Source organism: Sceloporus occidentalis, unplaced genomic scaffold (assembly GCF_023333645.1).
Source record: "Sceloporus occidentalis isolate IW3139 unplaced genomic scaffold, rSceOcc1.0.p SCAF_24, whole genome shotgun sequence".
NCBI lineage: Eukaryota > Metazoa > Chordata > Lepidosauria > Squamata > Phrynosomatidae > Sceloporus > Sceloporus occidentalis.
The window spans coordinates 10,282,988-10,308,072 of NW_028317004.1; the positions used below are offsets into that span (position 1 = coordinate 10,282,988).

At 37.0% G+C, this 25,085-nt stretch overlaps 1 protein-coding gene across 1 annotated transcript; it reads left to right on the forward strand.

Moving 5' to 3' along the window:
• The first annotated feature begins 2,207 nt into the window (after nucleotides 1–2,207).
• LOC149300604 (cell surface hyaluronidase CEMIP2-like) lies at nucleotides 2,208–24,816 on the forward strand. Its single transcript, XM_089485072.1, has 23 exons — nucleotides 2,208–2,538; nucleotides 3,665–3,805; nucleotides 5,094–5,655; nucleotides 6,034–6,203; nucleotides 6,809–6,997; nucleotides 7,840–8,009; nucleotides 8,453–8,662; nucleotides 9,186–9,391; nucleotides 9,894–9,963; nucleotides 11,172–11,300; nucleotides 11,908–11,996; nucleotides 12,721–12,852; nucleotides 12,989–13,024; nucleotides 13,444–13,599; nucleotides 14,683–14,860; nucleotides 18,776–18,991; nucleotides 19,273–19,481; nucleotides 19,574–19,747; nucleotides 20,592–20,811; nucleotides 22,479–22,580; nucleotides 23,067–23,215; nucleotides 23,569–23,679; nucleotides 24,624–24,816. The coding sequence occupies exons 1-23, from the start codon at nucleotides 2,208–2,210 to the stop codon at nucleotides 24,814–24,816; spliced, it is 4,143 nt and encodes a 1,380-aa protein (XP_089341198.1).
• Nucleotides 24,817–25,085: the final 269 nt, after the last annotated feature.

Consider the following 25,085-nt stretch of genomic DNA (forward strand, 5'->3'; position numbering starts at 1 on the left):
ACCACACGGCCAGCCTTTACCCCCACGCGCATCAATAAGCATTGGCCGCCCGTGACCCTGTCGCCGGTTCGACGCTTCTGCTTCCTTGGACCACTTTTGATAGGTACTGACCGCTGCAGAAGGGAAGCGCCCCACAAGAGCTGCAGTTTTGGAGATGCTCTGACACAGTCCTCTAGCCATCACAATTTGGCGTTTGTCAAAGTCACTCAGATCCTTATTAGTTTTTCCTGCTTCTAACACATCAACTTTGAGAGCGAAATGAATAGCTGCTGCCCAATATATCCACTCCACTGACAGGTGCCATGATAACAAGATTGTCAGTGTTATTCCCTTCACCTGCCAGTGGCCATAATGTATATAATACTCTCCCTTCGTATTATAACTGAGATTTAAGTCAATTAATATGGAAAGTTGATAATCTAACACTTGTTGACATGAGTTTGGCATTTGCTGAAGCGATATCCTGGCAATCACATTTTTCTATTGTTTCGGATCATGTTTCTGTGTTGTTATCCCTTAAAGTGACCGGGTGTCTGTGGGGCAGTTGAGGATACAAACAGCCAATGATATTGATCAGTTCATCATATGTTGATTTTTTTGTTTTTGTTTTTGTTTTGCAATGTAAGAACGAATTGATTTTCTGAGAGGGAGGTAGATAAGTGGAATGGCCTTCTACCCGAAGAGATAGAGGCTAATAAAGTTATAGTCTAAGTGTTTCTTTGCTACCATCAAATGCTTTGAAACAGTGTGCTTGGTGTTATGGCTTTGTAATAAGTATATGTATATATATATATATATATATGTATGTATATAATCTTTTTTTTTTTTTTTGTATAACCTTAGGGCAGAAATTCTCATGTGGGGAAAAAAAAAAAAAACTTCTTAAAAAATATATAATACAGAAATTGAAATGAATGTTGGTAAGGTGATTAGGCTTTAAGTCTGTTTTAATAATTCGTGAACCTCCATCCCGGCCTTCTTCTCTGGGAGCACATATGTTTAAAAAGCTGTGTATTCTTGTTACATTTAAACAAATCTGCCAGTCTGATCTTTGTAACAGCTGAGATGATACATAAGATGTAAGAACGAGGAGGTTTAAAGCATGCTAGTGCATGTATTCAGCACCGAATAAAAACTCTTCATCTGTTTGCTTTAAATTGAACGGCTCATTTTGCGTTTACCATTTGGCTTTTTTTTTTTTTTTTTTTAACTGGCTGAAAATGTAGACATTCCATGCTTTGCTAACAAGAATATGTTGTCTCGCACATTAAAAGCGTCTGGGCTTGTCACTTTTGTTTGCGATGTAACCATTGTCGCCCTCAACATATTTCACGGTATGCCAAATCAATTACCCCAGTCTACAGAATCTCCGTAAGTGGTCTGGTGTTTTATATAGAATCTGCATCACAAAAACTAAAGATAACGTTATCCTTTGCATGCCTATGGACCTGTGATCTGAGTGGCCTGTCTCTGGAATTTTTAATAATGGTATAATGAATCCTAGGGAGGGAAAGGGGGGGGCTGCAATTAACATATCCATTACATAGACTAATTAAAGAACTCTCAAGCTCCTCCCATTCACTACACTAATTATAAAACCAGTTACCAATGAAGGAGATCTCTGTACAGGAAGCGGGTACTTTCTAGTGAACGAGAGCGGTCTAGGGTTAGTATGATGCTATATATGTTATTGTCGATATTATACTGACGTGCTTTATTTGATAAGCATGAAATGTTTGTTACCAAGTGTACAGCTCTGTAGACCCCATCTCCAGAAGGATATTGTCACACTGAAATGAGTTCAGATTATGGCTGCAAAAAATGATAAATGGCTTGCAGGATAAAACATTATAAGGAAAAACTAAGGGAGCTCAATGTTTGGAGGAAAGAAGAGAAAGAAGAGATGTGATAGAAACATTTACTTTGCGCAAAGTACAGGAGGGAAGTTTTTATTTCAAAGCAGGGGAAATGTAAGAACAAGAGGTCATATTTGAAAACTGGAGTCAGAGGCATTACATGGAAATGGATCCGTTTATTTCTATGTTAAACGGATCCACCTGAACTTTCCATAAAATCTTGAAAGGGAAGAATAGACATACTATACTTTTTATATATATTTGATCAATTTAATCTGTGTGTGTAGAAACCTTATACTTATGTTTGTTTATTTTTTTTTTCTTTTTCAGTAAACACTTGGCTATTCAATCATGCAATCCAGTGATCACCGAGGGGGGTCACGTCTCTTTCTCCAACCTCAAAATGGCAGCAATCTCCGATCCCCGGGCTACGTCCCTGGAAGAATTGTTCCACTACGTCCTCCACCACCTCCAAAGACTCCATCATCAGCCAAATTTGATTCCACGGGGCAGGAGGTACATGCAACGTTTGGGTTTTCTTCAGACGCACAGGCCCATCACGCGCAGTTACTTCGCAGGAAAAGGCACAAAAACACCCTCATATGCTTTGCTGTTTTTAGCGTTACATTTTTTATCATCCTTGCAATTGTTTTAGGAGTTTCATCACGCTATGCTCCTGATGGTAAGTTATTTTATATCTGTCTTTTTTCTTTTTGTCTGATGGGATTTATGTATTTTTTATGTATTTAAGAAAAGCTTAAAAGCTTGTCAAATTTCCCATATTAACATAACAAAAAGTGGACTTGTATATGTCCACAAGACATGGCGCTACATGCTAGCACCACCCTGTTCACTGCATACCAATTTCCACACGTCTACCTCTCCGTGACATATTTCTTTTATATGGAAATATACATACATACATAGTATACATCACGTTTTAATAATTATTGTTCTGTCTATTGTTTTTGGCTGTTCTATGGTTTTACACAACCTCAACAACATCAGGCTATATATTGTTTTTGAATATTTGTGGATGGATATGATGATGTTTCTGGGTATTTAGCCAAAATATTAGACAGGAAATTTTAACATAACCTTTCCATTCATACTAGGATGGACTGAGCGCTGAGAGATTTGACATGCTATGTAGGAATATCCTGAAAAGGTCGCATATAATTAAAACCATATTAAAAATATTCCAAGAATCCAATTTCGAGTAGTTATTAAATGTATACAGTTCAAGAGAGCCTACTGTCTCTTCTCCATCTGTGGTCTCGTGCTTCCTTACAAATTGTCAGAGGAATGCTTCAGCCATAAGAGACGGTAGTACCTTCTTGTACAGAATATGAGCAGTTCCAGAGATGTAGAGGAAAAACACTTTATGGGGCTCATATCCTATATAATGATTTCAAAACAAAATGTACAGTCCCTTTTTAATCCATTGAAGTGATTCATAAGACCCTCTAAAATAGTGGCCCTAAACAATTGATTAATCTGTATGAAGGAGCCATTTGTGATATATAAATCGTTGGTCCAAACCAGATACGCCCTAGAGGCTATAATATATATATATATATATAGATATATAGATATATATCTATATATATCTATCTATCAGGGTTATGTTGTCTGCCATCATGACACACAGACGCAGCAGTGATCAGTAAATTGTTAAATCCTGGAGACCTTTTAAAGAAAACAGTCAATAGTCTTCTTAAATGTCTAAAGTTGTTACTTTGTCAGTAGCGCATTTTAATAGGATGCGTATTAATTTTCAACTAACCTGATTTGTGTTTTTATTTTAGAAAACTGCCCGGATCAAAATTACTTCCTTAGAAATTGGAATCCTGGTCATGACCCAACAAAAAAAGTAGTAATTAAGAAGGGAGACCTTTTTCGTTTGCAGTCAGATGCGACTGTACACTCTATAACAATTCAGGATGGAGGTATGTGCCATTTGCAGATTTTAGTGTGACACACACACACACCAACACCAGCAAACCCCGGTAGCTTCTTGGATTTTCAAATCTAGTCCCTAACATTTTGTGCCATTGTTATACATTTCCCTGGCTCCTAAAAATATATCCAGCTAGCTCCCAGATGTCTCTGTGTTGTTCCTACACAAATTTGTCCAGCCCTGGTAGCTAGTTTTCTCCAGATATCTCCACCTTAGTTGTTTGCGATTTCTCTGACTAGAGAAAGTTGGGAGCTTGTTAAAGATGATCACAGACTGAAGAAGACAGCCTCCCTAAGGCAGAGAAAACACTAACAGATGTTATTGAACATACCCCTTTGACCTCTTTGACAACTACTCTGCAGCCTAACGTTGTGTACAAGTGGGTGAATTTGTCAGCAAATATATTTTTAATAAGTGCAACTGGTTTTCCCTGTTAGGCATTACTAATATTAAGGTTTGGCATAAATACATTGATTTTGTTTGCTGGTGAACCTGATAATAAAGTCTAAACATATCCAGCAAAGGGGAAGGGCTATATGTAATAAATACTGTTGGGATGTCTATGAAAGTTGAACAATGTGAGCAGTTGTAACGACTTAAGTTACCATTCCACTATTTCTCAGTGGATCACTGTTGTTGAGGCAACCCTTTTGGGGGGGGAGGGGAAGGAACTTAAGTCTCTAAATAGATTAGATAATATTAGCCAGATCTCAGCTTCCAGGTAAACTAAATATGTGCAATTCAGTCCAACTGATTGTCAAACAAAATGCACAAGCTATAGATAAAAATAATTAATCTAGTGTTGACGAAAACTATAGTGGTGACAGTTTTCCCTTGATACTTGCGTTCCGGATAAGATATGAATAAGAGTATTGTTCTGGGACCAGACGATAAATATGAAGGTATGCGCAACCCACAATCTCTTTGTGGGAGACAAAGAGAGAGTTATATATTTAGAATTGTATTAAAACCCCAGTTCTTTAATAATGACATACTGAGATAAATTAAGGGAAGGGAGTATTGTTTTCATTTTTAAAGGGGGAGCAAAAACAAAATCTCACTATAGAATGCTTACATTTCTGTAAGCCTCTACTTTATCTAAAAACTTGTTGGTGTTTAGGATGTGCTGTCCAATAATATTAATTGGCTTTTACATATATTTGTAGAATAAAGCATTATACATTATGATGTAATATTTTTGGTATTGAAGAAGATACTTTTACTAGTACAAGAAATAATAATTTCAGTAAGCTTTTAACTTTTTTTCTTCTTTGCAGGTCTGCTAGTCTTTGAGGACAACACAGATGGTTCCAAAAATATCACTTTGAGGACTCGTTTTATCCTAATAAAGGATGGTGGAGCGCTTCATATTGGAGCAGAGAAATGTCGTTACAAATCCAAAGCAAATATTATTTTATATGGTAAATCAGATGAAGGCGACAGTGTGCCAATATTTGGCAAGAAGTTTATTGGGGTTTCAGCAGGTGGTACACTGGAATTACACGGATCTTCAAAGTTGTCCTGGACATTGCTGGCAAAATCTTTGAATTCCTCGGGCCTGGCTTCAGGATCTTACAGTTTTGAGCGTACCTTTCATAGAGGTCTGAATGTAAGAGTTGTTGACCAGGATACGGCACAAGTATTAGAAATGGAAAGGTTTGATACCTATGAATCACAAAATGAGAGCAAGAGGTTTCAAGATTTCCTTAAAGCCCTGAAGCCAGGCAGGATCGTTGCCATTGCAGTCGGGGACTCTGTTGAGAAGAATCTTTTGGAGGAAACACGAATGACTATTCAGATGCTTCTTGGTAGCAAGCTAATCAAAGGATTGCGCTATAGGTATTTTTTCATTATGTTTGCATATGGATCCATATGAAAGCTTACTTACCTGATCAATCTTTCATTAGTATTTCAGTTAATATGGGTATCTGTCTGTTTGGTTGATAGGCATCCCAAGGAACTTCATAGAGCAGGCTACCCAGAGTTTACCCTCTTCTGGAGGGATGGCCTTACAAGGGGGGGGGGTAGTTGGCAGTTTAGGCAGGGCTAGGGCACAAGGGTAAACACTGTACACCCTGTCCCGGAGAAAGAGAGAGGTGACCAGGATACCCAGGAAGCAACACTTTACCTAGAGGGTCTTGGTCAAGCCAAATGAGTTCCCAGATATGTTCATAGAATATTGTTTTATTAAATGCTACATTATATTTTTATTTATAGGCAGCCCTGGGCTTTTGTTGGTGTAATCGGTGGAGGCAACACTTCCTATAGCGAGGCTGTCAGGGATTATGAAAATCATAGTTCTGGGGGTAAGGCATTGGCAGTGAAAGAATTCTCCACCCTCGACGGGCAAAAGTTTGCTGTAAAAGCCTACAGTGAATGGAAAGAAGGTTGGTACATGTCTAACAATTAGTTTTACGTTCTACCAGGTAGCAAATGTACTGTAATTATGTACACATTCCCATAGAAAACATTTGTATGTGCTTTTGTTTATAAGAAAAGTATAAAGCTGCAGGACCAGTTTTATGTGAAATGCGTAACAGAGAAAAATGGAACGATCTGAAAAAAGTGTTCCAATGGTTTTCATCTATTGTAGCATAGTGAGTTGTGTGGGAAACATTTATGTAGTGTACGAATTTAGATCAGGATTTGTCGCATATTAAAACAAAAAAAACGGTTGGTAGAACCAAAGGCAGGCCTCCAGAGACATTCCAGCAGGGACACGAGTCCCTATAATCAGCAGTACTTTTGGATTCTGTCATTAAGAAGGTTCTCTGTCTCTTTGATATCCATGACCTTGTCAATCAGAGCCCTTTAAGGGGAAAGGTATTTTTGTCAGGTAACAATGTAGTCTGTAATCTGGTAGGGCTTCCACATGTCCAGCGTTATAAGGGCACGGCCGAGTAGCAGTTAATCAATGTACCAGTTTACGATGGTCTCTCTTTTACCTTTTGAGTTTAAGCTTGTTCATTTGAAACTGGATTGTTTCACACAGGTAAATCAATTTGTGGATTTGTCGTGGAGGCTGTGGGAGGTATTCTGTTGGATGTCGTGGAAGATGTTAGCACTTGGCAACCTGGAGACCAAATAGTGGTTTCAAGCACAGATTACTCTATGTACCAGGCTGAAGAATTTTCAATCCTTCCTTGTCCAGAATGCACCAAATATCAAGTCAAAATTAAAGGTAACACAAATTACATTGTGGATGAACTAACGTAAAAACAAAATACACATTTGTCACACTGTTGTTTTGAATTACAGTGGATCCTAATTTTTACAGTTCTCTACACTCAGTAAACCCACGTCTGTTGAGCGATACATATTAAAAATGCACCTTATGTGTATAAAATGAAGAATTGTATATTCATTTCCTGTATGATAACCCCTCCATATTAGGTTGATTGCTTGTGACCTTTGTATAAGGAGGAGTGTGGGACAGGGAACTTTACCACAATAAATTGACTAGCTGGTACTAGCTCTGCCACTCTAAGACACAGTTATTAGCTTCCATGCATTTAATCTTGAAATTAGTTGTCTCCAAAAACAAGGAGTTTTAATTATGAATGATTTTACTTGTGCCAAATGCAGTGATGGTGACGGCTCCCCTTTAAAATAAGATCCAACCTGTATCTATTTTATCTCTCATGGCTGGATGTTTTGGAAGCTTTACATTGAAAACAACATTTAACCATGCAAAATACTGTAACAATAACTGTCCTTCAATAAAAATCAGGCGTATCTTGGACTATTTTGTTATGTTTATTTTTTTTAATGTATTTTAAAGATTGTGATCCATTAATTTATTTTCTTACCTGACACGCATTACTTAATTTGTGGTTAGAACTCATTTTAACCTTTTTAAGTGATCTATTTGACTATCTATCCTGACATTGTATTTCTTAATCATAATACCATTATCAGAAGAAGAAAAGAAAGGCGATTCTAAAAAAAAAAAAAAAGAAAAAAAAACTAAGTTGCAAGCCATTGTATCATTTCATAACTTGACCTACATTTTGCCCATTCTAGAAAAACCTCTGTACTTCCATATGGGAGAAATTATTGATGGCATTGACATGAGAGCTGAGGTTGGAGTCCTTACAAGGAACATCTTTATTCAAGGAGAAATGGAGAACGCATGCTATGCAAACAATCAATGCCAGTACTTTGGTTATGACACATTTGGAGGCCATATTAAGGTCAGGCATATGTTCATTTTGACTTCATGTTGTATGCTAAGCCACTTGAAACCTTAAAATAGTGCTGTATAGGCAATGCGTGCTGTGCAAACACATTACTTGTAAAAAATAGTAACATTACCTTTACTATCTCTATTCAACTGCAAAAAAAAAGCATGGTTTACTTAATAAGTTTAATTTTTTAAATTTAAAATACCCCATTGTTCCTTTACTCCATTTGCAAAGTTGGTTTTCAATGTGTTTGTGTTCCAATAAGCATGCGTTTATTCGGACAACCAAAAATAAACTATTTTGTAGATTACGACAGATTTTTAAAAACAAAATTGTAAATTTTTTTTTTTTAGTTTTTCTATATGAGATCTACATTATGATGTATGGCATTTTTTCTTTTTTTTCTCCTCTATTAACATCTATAGCTCCTTTTTTATTTTCATCATTTGCAGATCCTACGGAACTTCACTTCTGTTCATCTCTCTAATGTCGAATTAAAACACATGGGCCAGCAGATAATGGGTCGCTACCCTATTCACTTTCACCTGTGCGGTGATGTAGATGAAGTAGGTGGCTACAGTTCAGCAACCTATGTTGATGGAGTCTCAATTCATCACAGCTTTTCCCGATGCGTCACTGTCCATGCAACAAATGGCTTGCTGGTGAGTATAGTGATGACGTACATGTGTATTGTACAGAACTGTGGAATATGATAGCACTATACTACAAATCAATAAGTAGTAATAATAATTTTTTTTTCCCCAGAAGTAAATACAAATAAAAAAGTTTTTCTACATTATATGTAATTATATAATATATTTATAATGTGTTCACAACTATGCATGGAGGTATATTTTATAGCATTGCACGCAGAATGTTTTAGCAGTAAGAGCTTAACAGTGACAAGTAGCAGTAACTACTACTACTTTTTTTTCATCAACAAATGGTAAAATGACCAATTTTGTGAAAAAAGAAACTCACGGATAGTAAAATGTTTTGGAAACAAAATCCATTATATTACTCACCACTCCCTTTTTATTAATGTTGAGGGTGTTATAGTTTGACAGCAGTTCAATTTTTCTTCTGGTAATAGTTTGCATTCAGTTGGTAAATTACCGTAATTTTAATTGTGCTACTAAATAAAAGGCTGCAGCATTTGTTGTTTTGAATTATATTTTTACATAGATCAAAGATACGATTGGTTATGATGCTCTGGGCCATTGTTTCTTCCTGGAAGATGGGATTGAACAAAGAAACACGCTGTATCACAACCTTGGACTTGTTACCAAACCAGGCACGCTATTACCCACTGATCGAAATAACACTATGTGTGTAAGCATAAGGGACAAAGTATATGGCAACTATATCCCCAATCCATCCACTGACTGCATGTGAGTATATCACACTTTTTATATTGGAGACCTCTGTGACCCCTGTGCCACATCACATTTCTAGGTGAATACCCAAGACTGGAAAGTCATTTTCCTGGCACTGTCCACTTCAGCCATTAAAAAAAAGAAACTGGAAAAGCACCAAACTATAGCAAGCTACATAACACAATATATATCGCTCCAAATACAGGGGGTAGGCTTACCTGGTCAGCAGACTTCAGTCCAAGCCAAAACCAAAACCAATACAAAACGAAGATGCAGAGAAAACAATCCAACGCTGCAAAACCGAGACCACCAAACTGAACTCAAATTCAAATAACTCCACCATACTTAAGAGGACTTTATTAGGTGGCTATAAAAAATGGGAGGACAATAGACCGTTCTATGTGCTGCAAAATGTAGTTTTCCTCGGGGAGGTTGTCATTCCAGAAGCAATGTGTGATCGCATAATGTTCTATCATGATTTTATATATGCATTATAACTTGTTCTTTTGCATTTTAGGGCAGTCTCAACATTTTGGATTGCAAATCCCCAAAATAACCTTATAAACAATGCAGCTGCTGGCTCTCAGGTGTGTTGCACAGATTTATTGTGGTTTCTTTGTTTTTGATGATGTTTCTGCTTTGAGGCAAATCTGTGTCATTTGAGTATAATTTTAAGTCGTGTACTGTGGTGGCACGTGCTTGCACCTTATGTACGGGACACACTGGAAGCTTATGTAGCAATGCCGTAAGATGCAGACATGTGAATGTCTTTTAAAAACAACTTGATCTCTATCTTTACCGCAACTGGCTACAGCAATGTATAGACGAAAAATCATTTTGTTTTTTTGCACACCACTAGTCTTGGAGAGAGAGAAAAAGACAGAACAGTTGGGAAAGTGAGCTCACCATGTTGGCAGGATTAAGTCTCAACTTAATTTGAGAATCAGTGCAAACAGCAACGTTTTATGCAGTTGGCCTCCTCATGCATTTAATCCTCTTACAAGAGTCGGACCTTTCTTGCGGAGGATCATTTTGTTGCTGAACATTAAGAACATATTGAATGTGTGTGATTTTTTTTTTTTTTTAAGGTATTGAGAGTATTTTGGTCCTCTGGAATAGTTTCCCAGATTGCAGTGTTCTGATTCCCCATTCGTGTAATACAGAATAATGCAAGTATATTAATACCCTGCCTGATAATTTTGTTTTAAAAACACTTAAGTATTTTGGTGACGTGTAGTTTATTTTGCCAGAAATGTGCGTGGGAAAACTAGTTAATTCCTTTATCCACTTCATTTAGAATTTTTAGGGTCATCCCGAAAATTATTTTTTTTTCCCTCTCAAATTGAATCCGTTTATTGTTTTTCATGCAATAACATATACAGTTGTCCCAGGCACAATGGGTGACATGAATAAAGGATATTCAGTTGTTCATAGTAAATCCTTTGTTCGTTATACAATAAAAGGAACATTTTGAGAGCACAGTATGACAGTATGACATGCATAGCTATTACCACAAGATCCGATTCCAGGAGCCATTCCAGTAAACCGAAATTTCCCATCCCACTATCACCACAATGTGTGCAGCCGCTAAGCTCTTAAATTAAAGCAAGGGTCATAAGGAAGAAGCTTGGACCAAGGAGCTTATGATGAGCTGACATTTTTGTTTCATATGTTTCTAAAGGAAATGGATATTTATTCTGTAAGAATTACCCTGTAAAAAAAAAAAAAAATTTTTATTAATCATAAATGAAATATCAATTACAAATACAATCTCTTTTTTTTTTTTTTACATCAGGATACTGGGATATGGTATGTATTTCACAAGATGTCAACTGGAGACTCCCATGGGCTGTATCTAGATACCAAAGCTGAGCTCACGCCTCTGGGCGTTTTTTACAACAACAGAGCGCATTCTAATTTTAAGGTAATTCTGCTTTACACTATGTATGCTTTCTACGGCAAACTAGGCTTAAAGGGTTTATATAATCTAAATGGGTTCTGTGCTGTTGTAAAGAAATATTAATTCTCCTTCTATTATCTATTATGGTGAGGCATGTTGATTATCAATATGTTTGCTACAGTCTGCCAATGGAGACTAGCTCCTTTAGAAGGATACATCAACCACATAATTGCTACTATTAAAGCAATTACAGTACCTGACACAGTCCAGGCCTTTTGATTAGATGTGGAATGCCTGGTCTCTGGCACAACTGAAGGGGATCATTTGATATTGAGGGACCATGTAATCCCCCACAAGGTAATTAAGGCTTTAGATATGTAGTACCTTGTTCTAAACCTGCTCTTTGTTACGGGTTAACACCTGTGGGCACGAATCCTGTTGAGGCACGGTAATTTAGCTCCAGTGGAACACGTTATTGCATTTATTTATGATGAATAGTTTGGTCCAATAGGGTTTGGGTTTCAGAGTGTAGCTGCCACAGAATAGGATTCTAAAAATCATATGCACACGATAAGAAAGTCGCCTAAAATGAAGTAATTAACCTTTTAAATCTTTTAACAATTCTGTTTAGGCTGGCTTATTTATCGACAAAGGTGTAAAAACCACACAAGCTAGTGCTGATGACCCCAGAGAGTATCTGTGCCTGAACAACAATGCCAGGTAAGCGTGCATTTACATTTCTTACACAAACTCGCATTTCTCTAGACTTGATATTGATAACTTATTACTACCAAGATGAAGAAAGGGTGTACTGGATCATCTTGTAGTAAACACTTGATTAGCTCTACAGTGATTCCTTTTATATCAGTTTCTTTTGCCTATTAAGGAGGAATATAAGCTCCGCTTTTCCATACAAGTGACTGAAAAACGTCCAACACGTCGGTATCTTGTTTTGTAAAATTTCTTCTCAGAGCAGTAACCATAACACCTGACAAATGATCAATGTTCCTCATATTATTATTAAAGCAGCGCTGATCAAGCCTTTCCAGCCATCCCCATGCTTGGTAGTGCTGGTAATTCCAAAGCTTCCATTCATGGCTTTGAAACTTCAACCTTTCTCCTTATCTGATGCTCCTTAAGGCGGAGAGATTTTGCCTAGGAAACATGAGAAGTAAAAAATACAGTAAATGGGCAAATGTTTTGTTGGATTACATTTTTTGTTTTCTCTTATTAACCATGCAGTTTTCTCCCAAACACTGCAGCAGCTTTTAACTGTGTTAAGTGTTGTTGTTTTTTCCCCCCAGTGAAGCCTATTTAGCCAGATTCCATGAGAAATCCATACTAAACAAAACTGATAAACCAGGAGTCCAACTGCTTAAACAATAAAATATGCCAATATATCGTCATTCCAGCCTAACCTTTCTTCTTTTATTCTTTTACACAGATTTCGTCCTCATGTGGATGCTGATCCTAGAAAGCCACGGGTGGCAGCTTTAATAGACCGACTTATTGCCTTTAAAAACAATGACCATGGTGCTTGGGTGCGAGGAGGCGATATTATTATACAAAACTCTGGGTATGTGTGCATGTGTAACACATGTGTATGTGTAATAAGTTGTACATTTTTGCTAGTATAAAAATAAAACTCGCTATTGAAGTCTTGAAGCCGAGTATGGTGTTTTAATCTACATTTTCTTGTTTTTTTCTGGCAGATTTTCAGATAACGGAATTGGGTTGACATTTGCTAGGTAAGTAAAGGGTCTCCTTGCCGTATCAACACTGTAACCTTTCCTTTTAATTTAACACAGCAGCCACATTTATAGACCATGCCATTCTGTGATGCTTATTATCATGATCTACAAAATATGCTACTCTTTATGGATTTAATTTTAAAATGCGTCTATATAATGATGTTGAGGTGGAAATACTGTGCGAGGTTACTGAATTGTTTTTGTGATCACCTGTGCTCTTTTTATATTTTGTTTTGGTTTGATTGAAACTTTATGTCCAATTCCCATAATACTATGATGGCAATATTCCTGTTATTTCAGCAGATTTATAGCTTTTATAAAGATTCACTACGGTTTTTTAATGCCACCTCCCTGAGCAAATGTATGATTCTAACAAATATTACGTAAAGAAGTGCTAATTTTCCCTTTTTCCACAGCGATGGAAGCTTCCCTAAAGATGAAGGCTCCAGTCAGGAAGTATCTGAATCTCTGTTTATTGGTGAAAGCCGAAATTATGGCTTTTTAGGAGGCCAAAACAAATACTGGGGAACTGGAGGAGTGGAGAATAAAACACGCACTCTGCCAAGAAACAGGTACATTTACCAGACATGGATATAATGAAGTGCTTCAGCTCCTCTTCTTTTTACAGTTGAGAAAAAAGTTAAACGTCTCCATTAACTTATAGTAGGGATTGTGGAATCAATGGGTTTAGGCATTCTTTACCGGTATAACCTGACCATTGATATGATCCCAACATTATCCTGCTCTTGATTTGCATGTGTTTTATAATATGGGGGAAAAGAATGTAAAATTAATGACTCTTTAAACAACGTTACTAAACCACACTATACCGTGCAAGAAAATAGACTGATTATCGTTCCTGAAAATAAAGGCAAATATTTAGCCAAGAGGCAGTAACGATGGAGGATTGAATGTCCCAAAAATAAACCTTTTGCAGAAGTTTGTACTGAATATCATCGTTATTATTAATTTGAACCATCATATTCCACAAAGCTGTACAGTGCCTTAACAGGGCATAACAAATTGTGCATCACAATTTGAATTTACACAAACAAAAAGTGAGGAGGGCACTGCTTAAATTGCAGCCAAGAACAAGTTTGGCACACGCATCAACTCCGATTCAGCTCGCTTCTGGCCAACAAATACACAGAGTAAAAAGAACACGGTGAATTCAGTAATGGACATACTTTATATAAAATATCTTTGTTATTACCGGTGCTACCTGTTGTGATATGTTTCATTATCAGTTTTCTGAATTCTTAATGTGTCTCTATAGGGCATTCGTCATTGCTTTAAAAATAGCCACTATTGCTTGTATGCGACAGAGTATTTTTTCCCTAAACAACTCCATCGAAAAACTTGAGTGAGGGTCGTGTATCTAAACCTGGATCTTATCTGACACCCCACAATATAACATAAGCTCACAATTTAAAGCACACATATCCATGAGTGCTAAACACTTAACTTGTCTATATTAGGAATATTTTGTCTCCATTTTTTTTATACTACAGTAAATAGAAACGACAAGGAGGACATGTGGTAATCATTGACTTTGTGAAATGTTTTTTTTTCTTCACTTTTAGTGTATTGTAACAACTCTCAAGATGCGTTTTCACAAATTTACCGTTCCATATCAATTTACTCTTTTCTTTAAGGACATTTCCAATTAGGGGATTTCAGATTTATGATGGACCAGTTCGCCTTACAAAAAGCACATTTAAAAACTTTGTACCCACACCTGACCGCGTCACCAGTGCCATTGGCTTCTTACTAAAAAATCCCTGGCAACTCACTCCCAGGAACAATGTGTCTTTTCTTAAATTTGGGGCAAATGTAAGTATAGCTGTACCAATATCCTATGTGTTACCTCTGTAATGTGGGCCTAGATCCTATTATCCGACTTAAACTTGCTGTTTTCTTTGTTGTTATTGAAAGAGATTTGTTATACTATTACCAGGGATACATTTTTCAGAAACTGGCCAATGGGCGCCTGAAAATGTTCCACCTAGGTTGCAGTGTTTTCGCAATCAGGGTTTTATAAATTATCAATGCTTTATGTTGAAGAAAGTTATGTGACTTTGTAATATGTAGTTGGAAGTGTAGGGTTTCATCTACTACTGCCAAGTTTTGCAGATTTCACATATATTCTTTTTTTAGGGTTGGACGAGAACTAGCACGTACGTTATGCTAATTCTGCAAATGTTATAAATTACTATCATATCTACATAGACACCTAAATGTTTAGTACAAATATGAGTATTAATCGTTTATGTGCCGTTTTACACAGTTTCGTTTTTTGCATAGCAACCATAGCTTAACCGATGAGATGCTGCAGAATCTAGTTAATCCAAGTACCTCTGGAAACTTATATGGGGTTTTATGATTTCTACCTCTGTACTCCATTGCTTTCTTTCCATCTAGCTTATCTGCTAACTCTTAAGCCTAACATGTATAATGCAAAGTGATGTCAGAGAAAATAATGTAGTATTCAAGAAACCCCTGAAGACTTGCTGAGGAAATGTTTTGAGTCATGCTAGTGCCTACAGTGCAGGATTGGCGTTCATCCTTGTTCTGTTTTACGATGACTATGAATGTACCATTGTCTCCTTATTGTAGCTAATGTGAATTCCTAGAACCACTGACTGTGCAAAAACAAAACATATTTTAGGTGGGGATCTAAGTCATCTGGAATCATGTTTTTTCACTTTATTATGCATTCTCATGCTTAACAGATGTATGGATCATCATTTTGAGATGTCCTGGCAAGAGTGTATAAAGGGGAAGTGCCATTTTATATTTTTGTATTCTCCGTTCTATATGTAAAGCTTTCCTTTAAGTACGCCAAACTCTGCATAGATTGATGGTTGTTGGGCTTTTGGTTTGTTAAAGGAACACTCTAGTCATCGTGTGTACGGTAATGAATATGATGCCAGAGCGGTCCCTTTAAAAACTTAGTGGTGTCCCCATTGCAAATGCAGGAGGGGATTCTGCAGAATCCCCCAATATGCATTTTCTCTCTTCCCCAGCTACCCCCCTCCAGATCTGTCTCAGTGAGCGTTTCAAGCTGGGGCTAACAAGACCCATGTGCGCATGTCCAGTAAGCAGTCCTATTGATTTCAGTGGAAGCCGCTGATTGGCTGCTTTGTGGTAAGAAACTGCATAAGAGAAGAAAAGGTCTGAGAGACGAATACCACTAGTTTTTTATTTTGTTTGTGAATAACAGGTCTTGGGTTGTGTAGTTGTCCAGTTGTGTAGTTGTACTTCGATACGTACACACACACATACAAGGCTTCTTGCTGCCTGGTAAGAGAAATGAGCCAGGTCTATGTTCTTGTCAAGGCCAGATTAATGGGGGAGCACACAGATAAATTGCTCCAGAGCCCCAGCATTCTGAAGCATCTACTTTGTTCACATCAGATATTGTTTAATGTTCAGCTTGAATTCATTGTATCAGAATTCAACTGGGTAAGTAATTGCTTAGCTTGAATCAAATGCTTCGGGTATCTTCTAGATTGTTTAATTATACAGTCAACTTGGAGTTTGTGTGTGTGTGTGTGTGTGTGTGTATATATGTATGTGAGGGTGGGCAGAGTAAAAGTGAGAAAGAAGATGAAAAGTGGGAGGAAAGAAAAGAACGGAAGGAAAAAAGACCATAAGAATAGGCAGAAAGTTTTTTTTTTTTTTTGTTGTTTTTTTTTTAGCGTTTTCCTTGTTTTTGTGAGTTAACCTCTACTCTTGCATTAAAGGATTTATGGTAGCTGTCCGTGGATTAACCTCAACAAAGCTTCAGTTGCCAAGCTTTTCACACAATAATTATCAATATCATAGGTTTGTATAGCAGTCCCAAGGTGTTTCTGCTATGTTCTATGTATTATAGCAATCTGGAGCAATGATGGTAGCGATTGTCTGTCTGTGATCCTGGTGGCTCATCTAAATGGCATAAGAGTTAAATGAAAAAACCCTGCATTTGTGTCAAAATCTTTAGAGAATTCCGAACTATGAAATATATCATTTTAAAAAGAGCCGGTGTATGAATATAAAAGACCTAGATCCTTCCACATATCATACTTGAATACATTAAGTGCACTGGTAGAGTATACACATTTTATAATATCTAATAAAAAGGTACTGAAACAACATTAACTCCATTGCATGTGGTTAGGCGTAGATGTGAAGAAACAGTGTGCCACCCTGTGGCCATATAATACTAACTACTGCTGTGGAATATATATATATATATATATATATTCCACAGCAGTTTATTCCACAAAATTTAGCTAAAGAGCACACATCTTAGAATAGCCTGGATCTGTTGGGTACTTAAGAGCTCTTAACAACTGGTAGTACAGGGTTATCACAATGCATTTACAAAGGAAGCCATAATTTGCTCCAGAACATCGCCACACTCTTCGATTGGATTGTTTTTCTATCTTTCATGTTTTGTATGGTTTGTACAATATAAAAGCAGGAGCAGACAAATAAGAGATCCCTTTTTCACATAAGAGATCCCTTTAAATGTTGTGCTGTCTCCTTGCAAATGCTCGATGGGGTTCTGCAGAATGCTTCCTTGAGCATTTGCATCTTTCCATGTACACCAGTTACTTGGTATCCAAGAGAAGCGTTTAGCCAGTACTGCTCTGAGTACTGGCTCAGCAAGTGTTTTCAGGGGATTTTAGGGGTATCTAATTGGACCCCTTTTGTGCATTTGCAGAAATTTCAATGGCGGACACTTTCTTGCCACTGGCAAAAATGGGACCACAATGGAGATGTTGTCCTGTGACTCCTGTCTCTTTGCAGCTGCTTCTTTCCCTTTTATTTTTTTAAACAGATGGAAGAGTGCATATTAAAGTGATTTAAAAAGTAATTTAATATGCATTATTTGTCACATGGGAAACTGTCCATTTTATTACGCGTTTTCTATAGACCAGTTTTTGAACTGTTTGCATTTTTAAAAATATATTTAAAAACATATTTAGTAAGAGATCATAAAATAAACTTAATTGTCTTCTGATGCACTTTAACAATAATAGTCAGAGGGTTTACAAAAAATGAAACTAACCAACAACTATATGGGAATTGCTGACCACAAACGAACACTTCTAACTCAATTGCTTTGTAATAACTTCTAGCGGTCTAGCATACTCAAACTACTGAGGACCAGAAAATAAAACGCAGTTTAGCTTTACTGGACCACTTACTGGGCTCTATCTGTATTGTTCCCATTAATCACATTTTGTACCTTGGATCATGTCAAGCTGTCTATGTTTAATTCAGCCGCAGTACATGCCATCCTTACTTGGTACGCTCTAAATGGTTGTGCTTTCATTTGTGTATCTTAAATATCTAACAATTAGATTTTTCTAATAGAACCTCTGCTTCTGTTTCTCGGGAGAGTGAAAGTATGGTTGCTCGTTTTAAATCCATATCTGCGTTGTGCTTGGACATATTGACTGTTAATCTTATGAGCTCTGGTCTATGCTATAGTCTACCAATGTGTTTGTACGATACATACTACCCCTGAAATGCTGCTTTAATGAAGGCAACAAAAAGATTTATAATCAGCAAAGCTAATCATGTGTAGATTCTTTTTTCGACCTGGGTGGCTAGTCATTCCTCGCCCTTTTTTGTATTTGTACTTTGAGGCATATTTGCTTGGGTTAACATGATTACAATTACATCATCCTTCCAGAAGAATGTTTTCCATCCTAACAGAACGTGTTTCTGTTTTTTTTCATTTTTTTTCTGCAGGTTTCTCTAAGAGCATTCTTTGGCCAGCCTGGTCCTTGGTTTGAAGATGGAGATCTGGATGGCGATAAAAATTCTATTTTTCATGACGTGGATGGCTCTGTATCAGGTTATAATGACACTTACGTCGCTAGAGCGGACAATTATCTAATCAGGCATCCCAATTGCGTGAACACAACAGAATGGAATGGAGTCATTTGTAGTGGCACATATGCACAGGTTAGATATATTTAACAATGGAATGTTTAGTGTATCTGCTCGTCCCCTTCGTACATAAACCAAACAATTGATGTCTGTTGTTGACGTTTATCTTCTATGATAGCAAAAAGTATTTAAATGCATTTGGTATATCAATTATGTTTTAGCAATGTAAGTACAACACGGTCCATTAGTGCACACACTAGGTCTTTTAGTATTGGTCCACTCTTTCACTCCTTGCAAGGACTTGTGATTATGTATGATGATGCCACTTAATTTATATTGATTACTTATCTCCCAAGGTATATGTGCAGACATGGAACCCACAGAACCTCACTATGAGCATCACAAGGGATGAATATCCAACTAGACCAATGACCCTTAGGGGAATTAACCAGAAAGCTGCTTACCAACAATATCAGCCTGTGGTGATGTTGCAAAAAGGATACACTGTCCACTGGAACGGACAGGCTCCGCAAACTACCTACTTTTACCTCGTAAACTTTGATAAGTAAGCTATTCTTCTTTTGTATCGCAAAATTGCAGTCTAATCAATCTGGCTTATGTTCTCCTATGATACATGTGCAATGTTATTTCTTACAGAGGTGACTGGATTAGAATTGGTCTCTGCTATCCAGGAGATACCACCTTCCAGGTAAAATCACATCTTGTTAAAAATCAAACATTTCCTGTGGATGAATACCAAGCTGTGCCCACCATAGGAGAACTGGAGAAGAACCGATCGGCTGCAAGATTCTATTTTGACAATAGTACAGGGTAAGGAAACAAGTCTGGTGTCTTCTCACATTCTGATTTTGAAACCTAGAAATGTTAACAGCTAGTTTCTTTGTTTCTGTTTAGTAGTTACTGACTTTTAGGCTCTTTCCCCTATGAAAATAACCATGCGAGCCTATCGGTACTTGAAGATGTCATAGTTTCTTCCTTTTTTTGTGTGCTAATTAACTTAATTACATTTATCAGTGGTGTCTAACCTTAAAGATGCGTGTCCACAGAGATGTTTTTTTTCCTAGCATTCCTCGATTTTTAGGTTATTATGTACAAATGTGGAATGCGACATAAATAAGCTTATTCCTTTTTTAAAATAACATGCCACTTTGCTGTATTTTCTTGTTAAAAACAAAACAAAACACGCATTTCAGCGGGGCCTCTGAATTAGCCAGACATTACAGAAAGGCATTATTTTTAAGCTCTCGTCACACCTATCACACAGAACACCTCGCTCAATGACACTTGCCATCACTGTGTAGATGCGGATCTGTAAAACTTTGCCATTTCACATGCAGAAACATGGAATTGTAGATGGGAGTGGGTGTATACGGTCAGACTGCTGTGATTACATATGGCAGTGCTTTGCAGGAAGATAGGACTCTGTTTGTAGGCAACTGTAGTATTTCAGTAAACTTTTAAACACATTTTTAAGAGACGGAGGAGTACAGAGAAAAAAATAAAATAAAATGACATCCTTCTTTTACTTCTTTCTATGATGCAGGGGATTTTATTTTAAGAGGACCCCTAGGTGGAAAAACACCTTTACTGTGTTTGTCCAAAAACTTTGACAGATGTCTTTAAATTTTTTATTGTTTTGTTTTTGTCTTTTCAGTATGCTCTTCCTCTTTCTTCAAGCCAAATATGGTAGGGAAGGCCACAGCTATTGCTCAACTCAGGGTTGCGAAAGGGTAATGATTCAAGCTATAGTTCGATCCAAAGCTCCGAGCAACTGTATGGCCAAAGCATACCCAAAATACGCCAAAGCACCCACTGCGACCAAGCCAATGCCTGCTAGGACAGCTGAACCTTGTGATAACTGTGGAGCTTCTCCGGTAGGTCATTTAACAAGACAATATTAATAACTTACACTTTAGTGTGACATTAATTCTGAATAAATCCAAAAACTGTACTATGAAATACAACATATAAACATTTTTTATTTTGTGAATGTGCCTTTTAAGAGATGTGTTTGCTATTCAAAAGCTTCTTTTAATACAAAGAAACCATTGACAAAAGAATTGTTGGGCAATAGAGGCCGCAGCATTTTTCTTATTTTATGAGTTTGACCTTAAGTTGTTTACAGAGAATCGCTAGCCTTGTAAAAGTGAGATTTTAAAATGCCTCATGGGGAGTGGGAGGTGGGTGAGCCTAAACATCCCCCCCCCCCAATACCAGAATGCCATATTAATGGTGTTGTTTCAAACAAGCAATGGCCAATTATTATTTCTATCAGAACTACGTAGAATGAATATCATCCAGCACTTGCAGAGGTTAACCCCGCAGTGGAATTATCGGATAAGCTTTTTAAAAAAAAAAAAAATAAAAAAAATTTGTGGTTGGGTGTACTGACCACTATTTCCTCCCCCTGCCGTGTGTATTACAAATAATTAGTTTTACAGAGAATCTACTGTTCAGAATTTTGTTGAAAAGAATTTGATCTGGAGTGTAGCAGGACGCCAAGCAGATGATCTCTGAAAGCACGTGGCTTCTTTACAAACAAATCAATCGTATGCCAGCACTACTGAGTCTCATCTGGCAGAGCCTGCAAAATATATTAGGCACGAAAATATGTCTCTCCTGTTTTCTAGTTTAGCGAATATCCCATACCAAATATGATTTACACTCTGCACTTATATATATATATGTATATATAGAAACAAAGTTTGACACAAGATAAGAACCAACCTAGTCTGCCCCTTTTGTTGCATCACAGCTTTTAGCTACCCATAGATTGTGCTTTTAGTTTTGGAAACGACACCATTATTTTGGAATTATTTGGTGTAAAAGAAAGGGATTGTTTCACCTTTTTTAAAAACTAAAAATCCTTACTTTGTATATAACACCATTACTTGCATTAAATCTACCTCAATCTTTTCTGTTAGAACCAGAAATCTAGTACTGTTTCTGATCAGACATGTTTATTTCTAAAGGAACATTCGTTTTTCAGGCCTCTTTTGTTTATTTTACATAAATGGGTAACTACTTTGTCTTTTTGTGAAGGAATTGCTAGGTTTATAACTGACTCCAGGCTAAACTGGAGAAAAAGCGTGTGGCGAGAAGCACACACTTTCCAATCACCACTTTCCCGATGGGAATGGTGAATGCGGTAAACGGACCAGGTGCCAGGCATGTAGGTGAAGCCAAAAACAGGGTTTAAGACAAACAAAAGTAAGGATATGCAAGGAATTGAGAATAAGTTAATTTGTAGGATAAAATGAGCCAGACACAGTATAGCTCCTTGTGCAAAGCAGGTTTTAAAAAGCTTGCCTATCTGGTAACAGGTGGGGGGCACTCCACCTGCAATTATCTGCAAAGTGCTTGCTTTTAGCCAGGCAATAAGTGGTAGGTAACCTAACATGCGCTCAAGTGCATCAGCACCGCTGAGTGACACATGTCAGAAGTTGCCGCGTATGTTAATATGGAGATGGTTTGCTTTGCTGATCCCTGGAACTGAGTGTGACTAGCCCTTAAGTTTTGTGTATGTTTGTTCTCATTCTAGATGGTGTTCACCAGCGACCCTCATAATGTCTACCTCCCTGTGCAGCTTCAGTCGCTTAGCAAGAAAGAAATCCAGCAAGGGGCCACAGAATCGTTCATTTCCGTAAGTAGACACGCAGCACACAAGATGGTATATGCCTTGTATAAAGCCCTAATCAATTGGGTAACCAGGCTAATAGACGCAACGATATTCCATGATCGAGTAAAATCAGAAGTGAATACGCAAAGGAAACCCTGTTGTGTTATGAAGCACTTATACAGCTAGTAAAAATACAGCTGATTTTATATGTGCAGTTAAAAGAAAGTAATGTTTTTGCAATATATTAGAAAAAATATTTGTTGACTCAAACATTTTTGGCTATCAATCTGTCCAATAATTCTATTTTAGGATTCCCCTAGAGTGAAAGAAATCCAAGTCCATTTGAATACTAGTGTACTAAAAGATTAAAGAGGACTTTCATTTTATGAAATGACATCATTCCTCATACTTTTGGTCAGGAAGGTTTTTGAAAGAAAACTGTTTGTTTGATATTGGCAAATCCCTCTGTTACATCTGGCAAACTCAAGTGCTGCCTTTGTGTGTTTTCAGGTTAATGACACTAAATTTTCATTCCAAAACGGGGGATTATTCCTTGTCGTCGTCGACGCTTGCACTGGAACAGTGAAAGAGAGCCTGTTTTTTTCACAAGAAGACATTGAACCATTGGAAACTCATTTAAGAAATAAAATCCCGAAGAGGTACTTTAATACTTTTTATAAATGTTATTAATAAAACTATTAGGTTTTTTGGCAGTTGAAGAGTGTAAGCATTAATCCAAGTCGTATCTCATAGAGAACAGATTTAATGTTGCATGCATTCTTTTTATGTATATTTCAGTACAGTATTTACAACAGACGAACCTGGAGAGCTAACATTACCTTTCAAATAATTGTTTCCACGGTTTTGTTTTAACTTTAAAGCATATTCCAGTAGTAGTGTATTGTCCCCTGTATATGGAATTATTTGTGTAGGGCACATATACAAATTAATAAAAACATACTCTGATTTAATAGTTTTATGTAAGCGTGTCTTTTTCATTATCACCCGTCAGGTCAATCGTTTTGTTAGCTTCAAGAGGATACATCACACATTTTGGTAGAATTCCAGAAGAATTACAAATTCTAGGGACAGCTAAGGCACCAGATCTACAAAATAAAGGTGAGTATGTAAGCTTCTTTACATATGCATAGAATAAGTATATTGTTGTGGTTGGAGACTGCCCTCAGCCGGCCCTCCTGACCTACTTCCGCAATGTCCTATCCCCATCCCTTCAACCTGATCATCCAAGAGGCTGGTCTGTCTTGCAGAAGACAGGCTGCTGCCCTCTGACCTGTCAGCCTATGACATAATACCCCACCAGTACAATTATGCCTCAAATGTCACTTAATGATAATGTTCTCTGAGCAAGGGAATACAATTACTGTATTTTTAATTAGAAATAATTATAATATAATAATTATAACCGTCAAATAATTTTCCCTTATATGATGGTACTGATCATTACAGCTCAACAAGGTTATTACCTCCTGGTTTTGTCAGGGGTATAACACCAAGCTGCAGCACCAGGGAGACTCCAAGGTTTCTTGTGGCTTATTTTATGCTAAAATTATACCTTATATTTGCCCCATGAAATAACAGTACATAAATGAGTACTAGTTTCATATGTGCGGAGTAATATCCTCCAAGAGTCATTTAGAGTAGAGGGTCATACCAGCTTCTAGCAGTAGGGGCAGCATATTGCATTAGTGACTGTAGTTGTTGATGAAACAATGGTCTAGATTTATCAATATAATTACATATAGGCATATGTATAAAGGCAAAATTAATTTATTTGTCAAGTTAATCATTCTGTGTCAGTCCTCTTATAAAAATTTTTGAAATCACATTAATTGTAAATAAACATATAAACTGGGTGAAAGCTCTTTTTAATTTGCAAATCAAACATATTTATGAATCTAACCAGTAAAATGTGTATCTATATGCAGAGTTACAAATCTCTTCTGTAAAGGTTCTGCTTCTATATATGCACCGTAAGCTTCTTCGTGATTTTGTCCTGTATCACATCTATTTTTATAGTTAATGCTTTTCTTTTTTTGTTTCAGAGAGCATTGCATTCTCAGGGTACAAGGGGAGCTTTAAACCATCATGGACAAAGTTGTTCACCAGTTCTGCTGGCCAGGGACTGGGACTACTAGAGAGATATATCCCTTTGCAGCTTGCAGACTATGAGTGCAGCAGATCCGGCACAAGGAAAAGAAAAGATGTGGACCTATTAAAGAAAGCTTTAAAGATGCATTAGATAACTGTATGCCCCAAACGGAGTAAAAGGAAAATGTGAACTAAATTATTTAATTTATGGCGGTTATACTGATATCCAGCGGGAGCCCTTTATTGGTTATTGCAGCAGTGGGTATAAAATCCAAGCCCTAATGCCAATGCACCTTTTAGTTGTATAAAATCATGAATGAATTTATTACTGTTTTGTAAAGATAGGTTATGCAGATGATATGGGTGTTTTTGTGGTTTGTTTTCATATGTGCTGTTAACTGTATTTTTTATACTTTTGTA